This window comes from Anastrepha ludens, chromosome 4 (genome assembly GCF_028408465.1).
Source record: "Anastrepha ludens isolate Willacy chromosome 4, idAnaLude1.1, whole genome shotgun sequence".
NCBI classification, from domain to species: Eukaryota; Metazoa; Arthropoda; class Insecta; order Diptera; family Tephritidae; genus Anastrepha; species Anastrepha ludens.
The window spans coordinates 33,816,236-33,833,883 of NC_071500.1; the positions used below are offsets into that span (position 1 = coordinate 33,816,236).

Genomic DNA, 17,648 nt, shown 5'->3' on the forward strand with positions numbered 1-17,648 from the left:
TGATAATTTGAAAATATACTTAGGCAGCGATAACTCAAAAGCCAAAGTGCTTGAAGTCTAGTTAAATCATTCAATGTTCTAATCAAAGGTGCTTTCGAGGCATAAACGCTCTAGGAAGAATAAATTCTTACGCCGATGATTTTTTGAGGTATGTGAAAATGAATACGCTCAAAGAGCAAAGGCGAGTCAACTGTCTCATTCATAATAACGAAAGCAAAGCAGGGTGAAATTATAGGTAGGTAGGTGAAATGGTTGAAATACCTAAAGCGTCGTTTTGATACCATTGTGAGACCTCCAATAGGCGAATAGATGTCTGCAGCCAACCAGAGCTGTTGAGGTAGTCGAGAAGTTGGATTAGATTTGGGTTGGCGCACTGCCCCATTCTTTCGAAAAAAGGAGTACCCAGTGAGTACTTTTAGTCATCTAGCTGCCAAGTCCGCAAATTTACAGATAAAGTGTGAAAGTCCTGAAAGGGTCCCACAGCTCCGCAATGGCGGTTTAATAACAAACCTAGCTTTTCCGCGCTAACCGGCAACACAGCTACGAGTTTGTAAATTGCATGGCGTGGAGTGCACAGGACTTTCATGGGGTAAAAGTCTGCTTCTTCTACTTTGTAACGATTTTAAATTTAGTTATGTACATCTTGCATTGTATGAATGAATCGGTTCCAAGGAAGTTTAAAGATATAAGTGCAAATCGAAGAAATTTCTTTTGAATGCCTTGAAGTCTATTGGCGTGCCACCCCAGATAAAGACACCCCAAATAGCTTAGAACATTTGAGCCCAAAACAATTGTCTATGATTTTATGAAATTTTAAAATAACCCGTGTAAGTGGGTGAAGAAGCAGAATTGAAGACGGGAGACTCATTTTCAAAAAAACGATAACAGAGTAAAACGTAAGTACTTTTTGACAAAACAAAAAAGTGCGTGTAGCATAGTACTCAAAACAGAAGTGAAACTTTCTAGGTAGACAAAGAAAGAGGGAGAGACCCGAGAGAGAATGAGAAAAAGAGAGAGAAAAAGAATATATATCTAAATAAATTCACAACATTTATAGAGAATACAAATAGACAAAATTTACAAAAAAACGGAGAAGGGTCGACCGATGTAGGTAAACGCAAGGCAATACCAGTAAATCTGACGTCGGAATGGATATCACTCTATAGTATGCACAAGCACTAGCCAGGAAACGGAAATAAGCGCCAAAAAGTAGGCACAAAAAAACAAACGCCCAAAAGAATTGGGACCAAAACACGCCCCAAACAGTAGGCAACATGGATATACCTATAACGCTAAAAAGTAGGCATCAAAAATATGTTGCCTACAAGTTTGCCCCAACAAGCAAAAGCCAAAAAGTAGGCAGTGTTATTTCTCATTAGAAATCAGCAACCACGAGGAATAACTCAGGAAAATCAGCCTAAAGTGTATCTAAGATATATATAAGGTATAGCTCTCTCTCCTTTTCCTCTACGTTATATATTTTTTCTCTCTCGAGGAACGAAAATGCCCATCGACGCCTAAGAAGTTTCACTGCAAACAAATATTTTCATGGGGTCGATAATATAGATAATCTTCCCCGTAAAAAAACCAAAGTATACAACTTTTGCATTATTTTTATCTCTTATTGATAAATAAATAAAGGTATTGCTCCTTCATTATAATTATATTTTTTATTAAATTTCAGTTCAATTAAATTTTGCATAAGTAACTTTCGTTCCATGATTCTAAAGTCTGTTTTTTTATAGAAAATTAGCAATGCGGAACAATTAAGCGATGCATATTTTCGCAAAGCCTGTATTTTCAAGGTATTTTAGTCAAGGAAGAAACGATTATACATCTTCTATGCAACAGTCCTGCATTGTGCAATGACAAGTTTCGGTATCTGGGGTCCACTTTTCTGACCAACGTAAATCTAATGGTGGATGCCAACTTAAAATGGCTTATGCGATTCATATAGCAAATAATATTTTCCTTCATATTTCTCATAGCTCACAAATATGTGCACTTGACGTATGCATGAGAGACGAAAGCCATCTTCCTTTAACTATAGCTACATTTTTCTCCTTGCTCACTCCGCTCTGGAGCAGGGGGTCACAAGACACTTTCATTGTATACGGTTCTAGGCAATTGTTTTTGCGCCATCCCATGTGATTTCGGCATCTGCTACCTCGTGCAACATCGACCTTCTCCAAGTATTCTTTGCTCCCTTGCGGGATTCAGTCTAGTGCAATTTTTGGGATGCTATTTACTCGTTTTTTAAGTGCGTGCCCTATCCACCACCTTTTTCTGCGTTTTATTTACTATAGGATGGGCTCCTCATTCGTTGCTCTTCACAGTGTCACGTCGTTGCTATCAGTGTTCGGCCAGAATATTCTACAGATGATGCGAAGGCATCTGTTCGCGAAAGATTGTAGCCTCTGTGTGATGGTGTTGGAGACCAATCATAATTCACTTCCGTACAAAAAAAAAAAAACAGATTTCACACATGAATATTCGCCGTTTAGTGCGTCAGGTCCCAGTTTTGTTTAGTCTGCAGTTGACATTTTCATGTGCCCTGCCGGTTACCGTGCGTTATCACGAGTTAGCAGAACTTTTTCGACAAATTCCATCGGACACACGTCAACCATTATTCATATATCTATTGCGGTTGACTCTCATAGCCCTCGTCTTGGTGATGGTGACCTCCAGTCTGACAATGCGTGCCTGATTTTGCAAAATATGTTTCCTTAATTCAACTAGTACATTTTATTCTTTACTATAGCCTTCCCACTTCTAGAAAGAGAGACTGGCTCATGAGCAAGTTGAAGCTGTTCTCTACACATTTTTGGTAGCAGCTGTGCGCGAAGAAGTTTATTGCTGTCAGAACCTTTGTAGTTAAAGGCGAAGGTTTTTGTTTCTAATGCGTTACGAAATGTCTCGTGCAAATAGATTATTGGCGTCCCAAAGACTTCTTAAGTAAAGCTAACAATAACAATAAGAGTAAACTAGTTTCTTCCATTTTCACAAAATAGTTTACGCAACTTTCAAAAATAACCAAGACATGACTAAATCCACAGCGACCGCAGTAGCTAAATGAGATGATGTGTGACTTCCATTCGGGAGAGCCCATGTTCGAAATCTCGCGCTTGAAACATCAAATTGGGAGATTTTTTTTCTAATTTCGGTCACCCCACGGGAGGCAATGGCGAACCTCCGAGTGTATTTCTGCAATGAAAGAATTCCTCATAAAGAATGCGGCACAAAACTGTAAGCCCTTCCATTTGTGGAAAAACAGCAAGACGCACCTTCCAACAAGGGTTGTATGCGCCAATTACGATTATTATTATTGGTACATCGAATCATTCTTGTGAGTGTAAGACTTTTTTTCGGGTTCTTGGTAGACACTTTTCAATTTAAAACAAAGAAATCGAACATTGTGGAACTCTTCGTGACTTTAACTGAGTGTTTGCAAATGGCGGCTGCCCAAAACAGTGGCTTGCCGACACAAAAAAAAAGCCACTTAACTCAAAATAAGTGAACTCAATGGAATATCTCTTTCTTTTTTTTTAATTAATTTCCAAGCCCATTGCGAAGAAGTTGATGCCTCTTCCGCACCGACGCAGGTAATTTATCATCAGCACCGCCTACAAAGTACCATTCAGTGTAAATATGCAAATGCACTGTAAGTAATTTAAATGTTTTGCTAATAGTTTAATTAAGGCTTTAAGCGACCAATAGGTTATTATGGCCTCGCAAATAGCGTACTGCCGGCATTAAAGAGACAAGTGTCGGTTCGAACAAGAAAAAAAATTTAACAAATTACAAAGCGCACTACCTCGGGAGGTGGTACGCTAGGCTTTATGCGCACAGCTGAATGCGCATAAGTGCCCGTGTTGGTAAAACACGAGCAGCAATTTTTCAAAACAACAAGCGTGCGCATGGAAATTGCACCTGTTTGTTGTCTACTTTGTAGCGAAAAACAAGTTGCAATGCTGCTGCTGTTATTGTTGTTAGTTTGGCAATTATGCCGGCGCGTGTTGTGGTTGCAACAGCAGAAAAAAACGGCGATTGGCAGTTAAGAAGAAAAGTTGCACTTGAGCTCTGCTGATGCTGCCGCTTAATTTCATCGCGCAAAGCATAGAGGCAGCAGAAATGGGGTAAGCAAACACAAAGAGGAATTACCATACGACAACTGTGACGGCGGCGGCGACTACTGAACATGCAAAGATATTGTTGATATCGCCGTTATTGCTTATATGTAGGCGATGGTTGTTGATATGTTGCTAACATTGCGAACAATAGTGGCCAAATAAAATGAGTGGGTATGTATGTACCTACATAGTACGCGTAAATATGTATGACACTACATAGCGACATATGCACGTACTTTCAAAGCACAGGCGTGTGTGCCAGCATATAATTTGTAGTGTCGGCATGATTCCTCTAAAGAAAGATCCGAGCAAAACAAAATGTATAAAAAACGTGAAATAAAAGCGGCGCGTAGCCACACAAACATGCGGATGGTGGTATGAACATACGCACGGGAGTATGGATGGATGGCGACAGGTAATTCGGAAGCAGTTTTGCGTAAGTAGTAGATGAAGCACAGGCAATGCAGAGCAGACCAACTGAAGTGATGGTGGTGATAGCGGCGAGAAGTTCTACCGGCAGATCAATTGCGCTGCCTCCATGTGCGTGTGTTGTTGCTCTTCCTTGCTGCTACTCTTGTATTGCTGCTGTTACTGTTGATTGTTCATTCAATCGTCCGTTTGTCCATCAGCTGAATGCAACTGGTACAACCGGGCAAAGCAATTACCAAGTAGTCACCCAACTGCTTACTTTGTTCGCTTCAACGTTCGTCTACATACTCATTCGTCCATCCATTCTATTTGGTCCGCACATCCAACGTCTGTCCGCACATTCATTTGTTGTTTGAACTATCACTGCTGCGATTGCGGCTACGACTGTGGCACGATGCTCACCTCTGCTGAGCGCGCTAAGCCCGTGCCGATTTTGCTTTGATCTTTTGCCGACACTTGACGGCAACTGGCAAAGACAAACGTACGGGCGAACGGTCGACCGACCGGCAAAATAACGATTCAACAAACCTCACAGACCAACTCATTGGCTGCGGCGCTGACGTCGTGCTTTTCCTTTTTTTTTGGTTTTTTTTTTCTTTTTGTGGCCTCCAGTTTCTTTTAGTTTTAATTTGTTTTGTTGTTGGATTATTGTTTTTGTTGTTGCGCCTTGGTGTATACAGGTAGTAAGTGCCGTCCAAAAACCAATCCACGCCGAACCGCTGCGATCTGATCTGAACCAACTAGTCTCGGCTCACCTTTGTCATTGGCTTACTGGTTGCGGACAGTGTGTTTGGTTTGACTCAGCCATGCTCGACTTGGCTTTAGTTATGGTAGTTGTTATTACTGCTGCTATCTGCTGGCTTGTGGTGTTTCCCTTTCTGTTTCTGTGTGTCGGACGGTGTGTTGCTGCCGAGTGCTCTGCAATGTCTGGACACGGGTTATTTAGCTCAACTCTCAATAGATGCGGCGGCGGTGTTGTGCATTGATCTTAACTTTGAAAACAGTAGCAACTGCTGTGATGAGGATGATGACGATGTTGTTGCCGGTGCACTGCAGTTGCATTGTGGTTTGGTAATGATTTGAGTGGTGCTAAAATCTTACTGAAGCGGTGTGTTTTAAGAAATTTTTGCATTTGAAAATTTTCACGCTTGTTTTTAGTAACAGTTGGATTCACTTAGGTCTCAAAATAGACATGACAGTGGAGTTGACAAATGGGATCAACGAGCACCTTGTCTCAGTTTTCTACACATATTCGTTTTTTCTACTTAGTCTAGGTTAGTTCTCGCAATTACTGGCACATTTATTGCGCTAGGGGCTTAATGGGCGGCCGCCGTAGCCGAATGAGTTGGTGCGTGACTACCATTCGGGAGTGCGTAGGTTAGAATCGCCGTGCATGAAACACCAATTCGATAGAAACAGTTTTTTCTAATAGCGATCGCGCCTCGGCAGGCAATGGCAAACCTCCGAGTGTATTTCTGCCATGCAAATACCTGACATAAAAACCTTTTGCCGTTTGGAGTCAGCTTAAAATGTATAATTTGGGAGATGTTCTTGCGCTTAATGTAAGCTTTATGGCCGTGAAATGGTTTGTGCTATTTTTTGTGGTATTTTTAGATTTTTGTCCAAACTCCTGAAATAATTCCGAATTCATGTGCGAAAAAATTGGCTGAGTAAACTATTGCTTGTGCAGTTAATATTATATAAATTAACCACATTGTCTTAAATATTTCTCTATGTTTTTTTGTCAAATAGGTATCTGCGGCATTGTGTAGTAGATACAATTTTTGACGTCTAAACTACCACAAACTCACCGCGATTGATCTTTAAGTTTTCGTTAACATCCAAAACCATTTAAAGGACATGTAATAATTTTTTATTTCTGCAATAAAAAAGGTATTCCAATTGTGTGATATTTTTGAAGTCTACAATTATGAGGTGATATTGGATTACTGTTCGTTTGTCACGCGTTTTCGACCAAAGAATTTGTGCCGACCACAATCGAGCGAACGATTATATGCCAGGCTTTTATATACGGCACTCAACCGACACACTCAAACAAACAAAACCGATCAATGCACAGATATACCGATAAACACACGTACAAGTATCCACAAAGGCAAGCGGCGAATGTTACATTTTATGATCGCGCCGCCGCAAATGCCACATGCTGTCGCATCCCACTCGCTGGCGGTACAGTTTAAATTGATGAGGAACTGTCTTTTTTCGAGCACCATTGCGATATTTACGTCTAAACGACTTTTTTTGTTTTCTTTTTCTTTTTGTTTTTGTTTATGATTTTTCATTTTTGCTTTCGGCTAAGGTGGCGGCGGCTTATTGCCAAAGAGTTGGGCAACGCGCGTGCGTGCACTCTGACTTGCGCTACTTCTTCATTTGGCCCAAAGCCGCATGATTTGAATTTGAGCGTATTTTATTGTGAAGTTTCATGTAAATGGATGCCACAAGCATACGAAGATTTGTTTTCCAGAGAAAAATAATTTCCTCTTAACTTCATATGCTGCATACATACACACACACACTCATGTACATGTATTTACTTATGCATGCACAGGCATGCCTACATACGTCACTTTATTGATATGGAAATTTTTGTTGTTGGACAAGCGCTAAACTTGGCTTTCAATGCAAAGGAGGTAAATTTATTAATTTGACAAGTCAACAGCGGGTGTCAGAGATCAAACGCTGCCGTATTGCCAGATACGCTGTGTGTAGGTAAGCGCGCCCGTGTATTCGCTCCGGCTACTGTGAATGGACGTGTGTGAAGAGGTATGTAGAAATGATGGGCTCTGCTTTTTGTGCTTTTTCGGTGCAATGGAATGATTTATGTGTGGATTTTTGAATAGATGGCGGGCATTGGTGAAATGTATACAATTTTAGCGTTGATTAGAATGTTTGCCTTAATAGATTTGTTATGGATATTGCACATTTGTGATCGAAATTCTAATTTATGGCCCACAAAAAAAATAAATGTCGGATATATGGCTAGGAAAAAAAAGAGAAACGATAAGACGAGGTAAATGGGAATTAAGATTTCCCCTTGAAAATTTTGAAAGTTGTTTGTGAGAGAGACTTGTGTCTATATTTAGGGTTTTTATCAGTGCATTATTCAATAATTGATTCGATACAGATAAATAAAAATTAAATTTTATTTTATTGATACAAAATCTGCATACAAAAGGGTTTCCATATCAAAAAGTGTTTCTTATTTCAGTTCAGTGCAAGCTATTATCTCCACATCTTTAAAAAACGAAGTACTAAAATATGTTTGTATGCGAATAACTGTGCACAGCTTGCGCCGATTTGCACAGGGTTTTCTGTATTTTGCAGCTGCATTTCCTGTTGTTGTTGTTGTTGTAGCAGTAATAAAATCCCCATCAGTGTAGAGTAACTCCTTAAGGCTTTTGCTTTCATAATTGAAGCAACAACTTTGAAAACACCCATGTTTTGTATACCAAAATTTGTTAAAAAGTCATAAAATTAAATTCCAACTACGACAAATGAAAAATTACCGAACCAATGCGTGCAATATTTTTTTATTTTTTATTATAAAGTTGCACAAAGTCTTCCATGAAATCAATATATGAAATTCTTTCTAAATATATTGTACGTTGATGTTGTAGAAGAGTGGAAAAATTACGCTGCTACTAAAATATAAAATTTTCATTATTTCATAAATAAAAATGCTATTATGACGACAGCAGCAAATCCCACAGAATCCTCGTCTCCAAATCCTCCAAATCGGCATAAATAAATATACAAGTGGCTATGCAGCTGGTACTTGAACGACAATAAATCTTCACTTGTAATCTTTACCACAAGGCGAATCACCTGCCTACAAATCAACTTTAATCTTACCTTAATCCCGCAATGTGATATCCAGCTCAATACCTAAGCATTCATTTGGATAAACGGCTTAGGTGCAGAACGCATTTCTTTGGCAAAAGGAAAGCCCTAAGATTAATATTTCGAAACATGCCTCCGCTGTTAAACCGTAAATCCGCCTTTCAATGGACAACAAGTTTATTCTTTACATATCTGTGCCTAGTCTGTACTTATGGAATCCAAAAAAAATCGTTTAATAAAAGAGGAAATAAAAAAAAAGATCAGCAGCAAATACCGAGATCGCCTTCAATCACGCCCAAATGAACTGGCCTCTACTCTCAAGCGATGATTTCTTAAGTCATTTTAACAAAGCGCGCCAGTCGCTCCTTTTTCAAGTTAATTGGTGCCAGTTGGACACACCAAGTGATGCCAAATGCTTCTCCACCTGATCTTTCCAACGCAAAGAAGGCATTCCTCTTCATCTGCTACCACCAGCCAGTAGCCTGCTAAGATGTTAGAATCATGCTACCATGCGATATATTTTTTTAAGGGGGGAGCCTGCTCTAGAGGCTTCAAAAAATTGATTTTTTGTTTTTTGCATAAATGTCTTCCCAAACCATCCAAGAATGTGCCCTCAAAATTTCAGAAGCAAATTCAAAATAGTTTCGGTGTTACAGAAGAAATTGTGAGCAAGCGTCGAGCAGGTATACGAGCGGCCGGATCGCTCGAAGTCCGATTTCTCGGTTTTTTATTTTTGCGATTTTTCCTAATTGGCGGTAAAGATAGGGAAAAAGTTAAACGTCCTATCGAAAAGAGATAACATTGATTGTATTCGGAATTAAATACTCTTCTAGTTGAAACCTTAAGAAAGTTATGATTAACCCATTTTTAAATAATCTAAAGTGAGTTTGTTTTTCCAAAATAATTAATTTGTTTTTTTAATTAGCGAAAAATGTTGAATTTTTCACTTTTTGTTTAATTTTCTTGGTTTAACTAGAAGCTATACTATACCAAAATAAAAACTTTTTGGGTTTTTGGTTTCAGATGAAAATTGCGACCGCCGCACGACGAATGCACACTCGAGGCGCCTCGGCTTGTACCAGGCATAATATAACATATATTTTGATGAAAAAATTTGAGAAGACTGTTGAAATATATAACAATAAAACCTGAAAGTCTCGTTTCAATCGAATATTTTTTTCCTTCCCAAAAAATCCACGAAAAAATCGATTTTTTGAAGCCTCTAAAGCAGGCTGCCCCCTTAAAGCAACTAAAAACTTGTTTGTGGTACTAATTTTTTCTATAAATTTATTTTATGATGCCTCTTTAAAAACTTCATATGCAGTATGTTGCCAAGTTATGAGCTCCAGGCTAATTTAAATTTTTATCAAAAATAATGACTATTCTTTAAGTTTTTCTCTTATTTAATTTTAATTTTAAATTTATGAAACTACAAATTGTAGTTTACAATAACCATGCAATTACAGCTTCCAAACCTTGTGCAAAGTAAAAAAAGAAAATCGTTAGATTTCCATTAAAATTTCAAGCGATTTAGACCACATTTTTTGAAAAAATCCGTGTTTGCTATAAAATTGCCCATTGAACATTGGTAAAAGTAAGAAAAAGAATAAAGTAAAAAGTAAATGTGAAGTAGTTCCAAAAACGTGTTGATTTTTGACAAGTTTTTTTAGTGATAGTGTTAGGCGTTTTCTTCCATTTGAGAGAAAAATTCAATCGTACGTTACATGACCTTTAAAACTACGTACTCGAATTTTTTCCGTAAATACTGATTAATAAGTTTGAAACGATGATGTAAATTTTTCGACATTTTTTTTAACCTGCAAAAAGTTTGGAACTTGGAATCAGCACTAAGCATTTCAATTCTTTACCCACCAACTAAAGCAAGCGTTGTCGCTTATTGTTTCACTATGCCGTTGTATGAGTAAATTCAAAAAATCGTAAAAGTATCGATAAACACTCAAACCAGAAGAAAACGAAAATCTGCAACATTTGTTAAAAAATGTATGAAATTGTCCGCTTCGCTTTCACTCATGGGAGATTTTTTGTGTGTCAGTATCCATTTGTGAGAAAGTCCGTGTGTGGGAGAGAATTTTCTATAAAGCAAAAAAATGGTTCGTTCCCAGGAATGTTTCCGCTTATGGGATATGCTTATGTTTATTAAAGCCTCTGTCTACAGACGGTTTCTCTGTAGGTAGGTAGGTAAGATGGCAAGAGTACCCCAGGTACACTTCACTTACGTGCCGTTTTGATACCATAATTAGGGTCACTACCTGTGAAAAGAAAAATTTTGTGAAGATAAAACCTTTTACAGCCATCCAGTGCTGTTGATGTAGTGGAGGAGAGAAAAGGGATCTAGGCGGGAGAATTTCTTTAAGTCATCCCCAAAGGGCACGCTAAGGAATCTCAAGCGTCTAGCCGCCAGAGCCGTACATTTGCAGAGAAAGTCTTCAATAGTCTCTTTCTCTGCAGGATCCCCACAGCTTCTGCAATAGGGGTTGTAAAGAATTCCAAGCTTCTCCGCATGAGTACCGATCACCCAGTGACCAGTGAACACCGCAATGAGTTTGGAAATGGCGGGAGATTTCCATCACCTTAAGCGTTCTGTTTATATCGTATTGAGGCCATAGTGTTTTCGAAATAGCACACGATGAGACAGACCTCCATCTGACTTGCGCTGTTTTTTTAGAAAGAAATTGTGTAGTTTCCCTTTAACAAGGGTCAAGCGATCACCGATGTCTGAGAGAACCGAAACCGGTTCTGTCTACCCCTTCCTAGCAAGCTCGTCGCCAATTTCATTTCCCTCTATACTCCTGTGCCCGGGAACCCAGATAAGGGAAATGTTTCCTGCACGTTCGAGCGTTAGTATCCATTCGGACGACATGACCAGCCAGCGTAACCGCTGGATCTTTATTAGCTGCGCCTTATGTCTATTTCTTCGTAAAGCTCAAACAGCTCATCGTTTCATCGCCTGCGATATTCGCCGTTGCCAAAAACCTTGCGCAGAATCTTTCTCTCAAACACTCTAAGCGTCGCTTCATCGGACGTTGTCATCGTCCAAGCTTCTGCGCCATACGTTAGGACGGGCATTATGAGAGTCTTGTAGAGTGTTAGTTTTGTTCGTCGAGAGAGGACTTTACTGCTCAGTTGCCTACTTAGACCGAAATAGCACTTGTTGGCAAGAGAGATTCTACGTTGGATTTCCAGGCCGACATTGTCATAGGCGTTAATGCTGGTTCCTAAATAAACGAAGTCTTTTACAACCTCGAAATCATAAATGCTAACAGTGGCGTGGGTGCCGATACGCGAGAGCGTCGACTGTTTGTTTGATGACAGGAGGTATTACGTTTTGTCCTCGTTTACCAGCAAACGTATTCTAATTCTCTTACTGATTAACATCCCTACCAAAATATTATCACCATTGCTTGATATTTGTAAAAGTTACGCCGTCTTGAGTAAATCGGCCTCTGTACGTATTTTCGATTTTTTATAGTTTTAAAAATGGATTTGAATTTGCAACAACGAGTTTGTATTAAATTTCTCGTTAAAAATGAATTAAATAAAAGGAAATGTAGGAAAATAGTCTCAGAAATGAGTTTCTAAAGAAAACAACTATTTAGAAAGAAATCGAGAGTCCATCGAGGATGGCGAACGTAGCCATCGCCGTTGACATCGATAACTGATGAAATCAAGAAAGTGAAAGACAAGTTTATCAATAAACGCAAATCAACCATAAAAGAACTGGCAGAGGACTTGAACATTGCTTATGGATCCTTTCAGGGTATTTTAGTTAATGATTTGGGTTTGCGAGAGTCCATCGAGGATGACGAACGTAGCCATCGCCGTTGACATCGATAACTGATGAAATCAAGAAAGTGAAAGACAAGTTTATCAATAAACGCAAATGAACCATAAAAGAACTGGCAGAGGACTTGAATATTGCTTATGGATCCTTTCAGGGCATTTTAGTTAATGATTTGGGTTTGCGCCGCGTTGCTGTACAGTCGATCCCAAATAATCTGAATTTCATGCAAAAAAGGACATGATTTCCAAGGTTGAATCCGACCCAATATTCATAAAACGCATCCATTCATAAAGCACAAATCTGTAGACGTAGGTTTATGAGTACGTGACGCAATTCAGACATCAGGCAATTGAGTCGCGAGCGCCGAATGAACAGAGACCGTAAAAAATGCGTTGTTTCCAGTCAGAAAATAAAGCTATGCTCACTGATTTGTTGGATTATACGAATTTTTGTCAGACAGTTAATAAGGATTTTTATTTGGGCGTTAGAAGAAACGGTTGGGCGTGAAACGGTTCACAAAAAAAGAAAGGATTTGTAGGAAAGCAACTCGTGGGTTATTCACTGTGATAACGCACCGTCGCATAATGTCATCATTACCTGTGAATTTTTAACTAAGAGTCCTGTCATCCAGTAGCAATTGGATGCCCTGATATGGCTATCTGTGATTTTTTTGTTTGATCGTGTCAAAAAACCACTAGGGGGAAGGCGTTCTAACAGCCGGAAATAATCGAAGACAGAACTGATGCCTATACCGAAAATAGAGTTGCAGAAATGTTTCGGGAGCGGGATCAAAGACAATAATCAAAGACAAAATTTGAAGACAATAATATTAGTTTTGAGGAGTGAACTTGTATATTGCATTTTTTGAATATATTTCAGGAACTTTTTGATCAAAGTGGTTTTTTCGACCAATGAAAATTCATGTTGGGGGATAAAAATGCATTTCCCAGTTTTCTGTAACTTTTGGTGGTAATACCCCATCCACATTCGTAATTTAGGTTTTTTTCATATTGGCCTTATAAGTACTCTGTATGCAACGAATGCACCAGTCATGAGAATTCTGATCGAATTCAATACTATTTACAAATCTATCGGGCTTGACTTTGCCTCTACTAAACACTCTTTCATTAAACTTCTTTATTTATATATTGTAATTTTTTTAATAAAATTTATAATTTAATTTATATAATTTTTTTAATAAAATTTATGAATTAAAATTATTTTGATTTAGTAATTATGTTTTGTTATATTTTTTTCTTGCGGACTAGGATTATTAGGATTATTATTAGAACTTAGTTGCGCACCTAATATTTCGTTATTGGTTAAAGCATCTGTATTAGTCTGCCCGACAGTTTGTTTTTGCTTACCAAATTTAACTTAAATTTTTACAACAAAAAAATAAAATGTTTTGCTTACTAGTTTTTACTTCAAAAAATAGATAAATAAATATATTAAATAATTAAAAAAGAATAAAATAAATAAAAAGTAGCATTTTTCTGCTAACTCACCTTTATATAATTCCTTTGTTTGGCATTACTGCTTGATGACATTTTTTTAAATCTTGTTGTCGTTGTTGTTTTTGCAACTGTTGTTAACATTTGTTCATTACTGTTAAAACGTGACTGTGCCATACTCGCGGCAGTTTGCTGTGATTCAATGATTCCAATTGTTAAATAGAAATTACACTTTCCTTACACTTGACATTTTTTCTCTAATTTAATTAAAAATTTATGCGTATGTAGTTATATATATTTAGGTATGTATGTGTAATGATTAAATTTATGTGTATCGAAGAAAAAAAACACATACATTTGTTCACAGTGTCGTTATTAATTACGTTTCACACTTAGCTGCTAAACTTTTAACACAAATATATTTCTTCCAAAGTGACATTTATTTGTTTTGTTTTTTTAATTCGTCCACAAAATTAATTGGAAATATTTATTATTTATTTTTATAACATTATTTTAATGACATTTATGTATTTTTCTCTCGCAAGAGTAAAACAAATCGATTTTGTTTAAGCACTTGAATGCGTTTTACGTTCTCGTTTCAAAATCTTACAACAATTTGTGACAATTTTGTAACGCAGGAATACACGTCCGTTTGCATCGAGCGTTCGTCGCGGAATGCTGAAGGTGAACGCAGATACACGGCTATGAAATGTATCTGTATCTTGTAAAATTGCTTAGCCGTAGAGGAGTAGCAGCAGCAGCAGCAACAACAGCAGCAGGCGCAGTCGCTGTCTGTTTACTTCTTGTGCTAATCGAGTGATCTGACCGACAACTAACATTGTGAGCAACAACAAACAATAAGTCTATATATGTACCTATGTATGCACGTATTAGTAGGCCCAATTTTGTGGCGTCGACTTAGGCTTCTGCACAGCTGAGGATGCGACAAACAATACGAATATTCGTATGCTGGTTGTTAACTGCCTGTGCACGATTCGTCCATTTAGTTGAATTAATTCAGCAACACACACTCTCTTAGCTTTATTCCACGCTCTCTCTCTCTCTCTATCTCTCACTCTTTCTCTCTCACTTTTGACTCAGCACAGGTGCGCTCTCTTCAACAAACAACTTATTTGCAAGTGCGTGTCTTATCAGTTGATAGCATGGCAAGTAAGGAAGGCCGCATTTGGTATGCTCTATTCTTCTTATCGCATTTCAATTTATGTGTCCCTTGTATGTGTGTGTGTATGTGCGCGTGTATGTGCTTATGATTGCAGAGGTTTTTATTCTTATTGGCTCTTGCTCTTTTATTTACATTTGTTTGCGTAAAGTGTAAAGTGTATGCATGTATGTATGTACATACGTATGTGTGAGTATGTGTGTTTAAGTATGCTATCTGAATGGCAGCGGCGGCAATAAAGCGGCAATTTTGTTTAGAATATGGTAAACAATAACAAAACTAATAATGAGCCGTAAATGAGACAATGCGGCAAAATAATGAAAACTAAGGCCCTTTGCACATTTATCGGCTTTCTTGTTTCATCTGCAAAATTTCAATTCATTTCTGCTCACTGCTCGTTATCGGCTTTTCAAAGGATATTCTGATTGATATTTTTTCCAGGCAACAGAAAGAAATTAAAATAACTAAACAATTTTCGAAAAATAATATGCATATAATAGGACTATTTTTAAGTTCGTGCGGTTTTACAACAGATGGCGTAACTTGATTATTATTCCATCGATCCACATTTCCAAACATTCATTGGAGAGCTACTGTCGTAAGGCACAAACGTCAGTATAAGTTTTTTATTTGAAGCGTAAACAACAATATTTTTACCACACTTGAAAATGTCGAATTTCGTGCCAAATAATGTGTTTTTGCGGGGAATTCTTCTTCATTATTTTAATATGAAGAAAAAAGCAGCCGAAAGTCATCGTATCTTGGTGGAAGTTTATGGTGAGCATGCTCTATCTGAGCGAACGTGCCAGAAGTGGTTTGCACGCTTTAAAAGTGGTGATTTTGGCTTGGAAGACGAAGAACGCGAGGGTGCGCCGCCAAAGTTCATGGATACCGAATTGGAGGAATTGCTCGATCAAGATCCGGCTCAAACGCAAGAAGAGGTTGCAAAAACTTTGGGAGTTGATCAATCAACCATTTCCAAACGTTTAAAAGCCATGGGAATGATCCGAAAGGTAGGCCATTGGGTGCCGTATGAATTGAAGCCAAGAGACGTTGAACGCCGTTTTATGGCATGCGAACAACTGCTTCAACGGCACAAAAGAAAGGGTTTTTTGCATCGAATTGTGACTGGCGATGAAAAGTGGGTCCATTACGACAATCCAAAACGTCGGGCAACGTATGGATACCCTGGCCATGCTTCAACATCGACGTCGGCGCAGAATATTCATGGCCTGAAGGTTATGCTGTGTATCTGGTGGGACCAGCTGGGTGTTGTGTATTATGAGCTACTGAAACCGAATGAAACGATTACGGGGGATGTCTACCGACGACAATTGATGCGTTTGAGCCGAGCACTGCGAGAAAAACGGCCGCAATACGCCGATAGACACGACAAAGTTATTTTGCAACATGACAATGCTCGGCCACATGTTGCACAAGTGGTCAAAACATACTTAGAAACACTCAAATGGGATGTCCTACCCCACCCGCCGTATAGTCCAGACCTTGCGCCATCCGATTACTATCTCTTCCGATCGATGCAACATGGCCTGGCTGACCAGCACTTCCGTAATTACGATGAAGTCAAAAAATGGATCGATTCGTGGATTGCGGCAAAACCGACCGAATTTTTCACAAAGGGAATCCGTGAATTGCCAGAAAGATGGGAAAAAGTAGTAGTAAGCGATGGACAATATTTTGAATATTAAATTTGTAACCATTTTACGTCAATAAAGTTTCAAATTTCGAAAAAAACCGCACGAACTTATTCATAGTTTAATTTAATCATTAATTTTCGGCTTATAGCGCCAGAGATGACTAAGTTTTGCTTGGCATTTAAAACCCCAAGAGTTTGCATTAAATTTTGAAAAAAATATAAATAAAAAGATTAGAATATAAATACATTTGCGCAAAAAGCCGCTTAGCAGAGAAAAGCTAGCTACCGGCGAAATTTCTGATGTGGAAATGATGTACATGAGGGGGGTTTAATAAGTACCCGTGTTAGAAAAGAAGACACCATTTCTCCGGATGCATGTGCTGGTGCGTTATCGTGGTAAAACAGTAGCTTTTTTTTGGCAGTGTCTCCTTCAATTTTTTTATGAAAGCGGTTCAATTATTAACTGTAGTATTGTCCAGAGATCGTTGTTTCTTTTTCTAAAAAATCCATGGCTGACGCCGTTCGCATCCCAAGAAATCGTCGCCATGATCTTTCCGGCCATTCCAGTCGACACACATATGGTCGCTGTTACTTCGCGCACATTCGTTCGTCGATCAGCAATCGTGGACTTTTTGAATGATGCCGCGGTAACCACGTCTGCCGGTCGTCCTGGTCGCTCCCCAACAAAAACGGACGCCCGCCCAAGTTTAAATTCGTTGAACCAAAATCTAACTATGGTCATAGATTGCGAAGCGCCCCCTTAGACAGAATCCAGCACCAACTTCCTTCAAGAACGTCCTCTGTCATCTAACTCGGGTACTTATTGAACCTCCCTCGCACTAGGCTGTCAATACACTTGTTCCAACGAGCTTCCAATTTATGAGTTCCATCCCTGAAAAGAGAATACACAGCTGTTATGACCTCATCATTTGATGAAAAACGCATGAATTGTTTTAGGTCTGGAAACAGATGGAAGTCGCTAGGGGTTAAATCTGGTGAATTTTGTGGATGCTCCAACAATTCGAACTTTAATTCATGGATTTTAGCCATTGCCAAATACGGTGTCTTGTGCTGCTGAAAAAGTATTTTTTTCTTTTGCAAAATGTGTACTTTTTCACCACTTCTTTCCTTCATT

At 38.6% G+C, this 17,648-nt stretch overlaps 1 protein-coding gene across 1 annotated transcript in view; it reads right to left on the reverse strand.

The window, feature by feature from the left end:
* Window positions 1-14,327, reverse strand: part of LOC128861562 (palmitoleoyl-protein carboxylesterase NOTUM) — a 38,535-nt gene extending 24,208 nt beyond the window's left edge. Inside the window, exon 1 of the mRNA XM_054099793.1 lies at window positions 13,731-14,327. Coding sequence (XP_053955768.1) covers window positions 13,731-13,853 — 123 coding nt within the window. The 5' untranslated portion in view covers window positions 13,854-14,327. The remainder of the gene's footprint in view (window positions 1-13,730) is intronic.
* Between the last annotated feature and the right edge of the window lie 3,321 nt (window positions 14,328-17,648).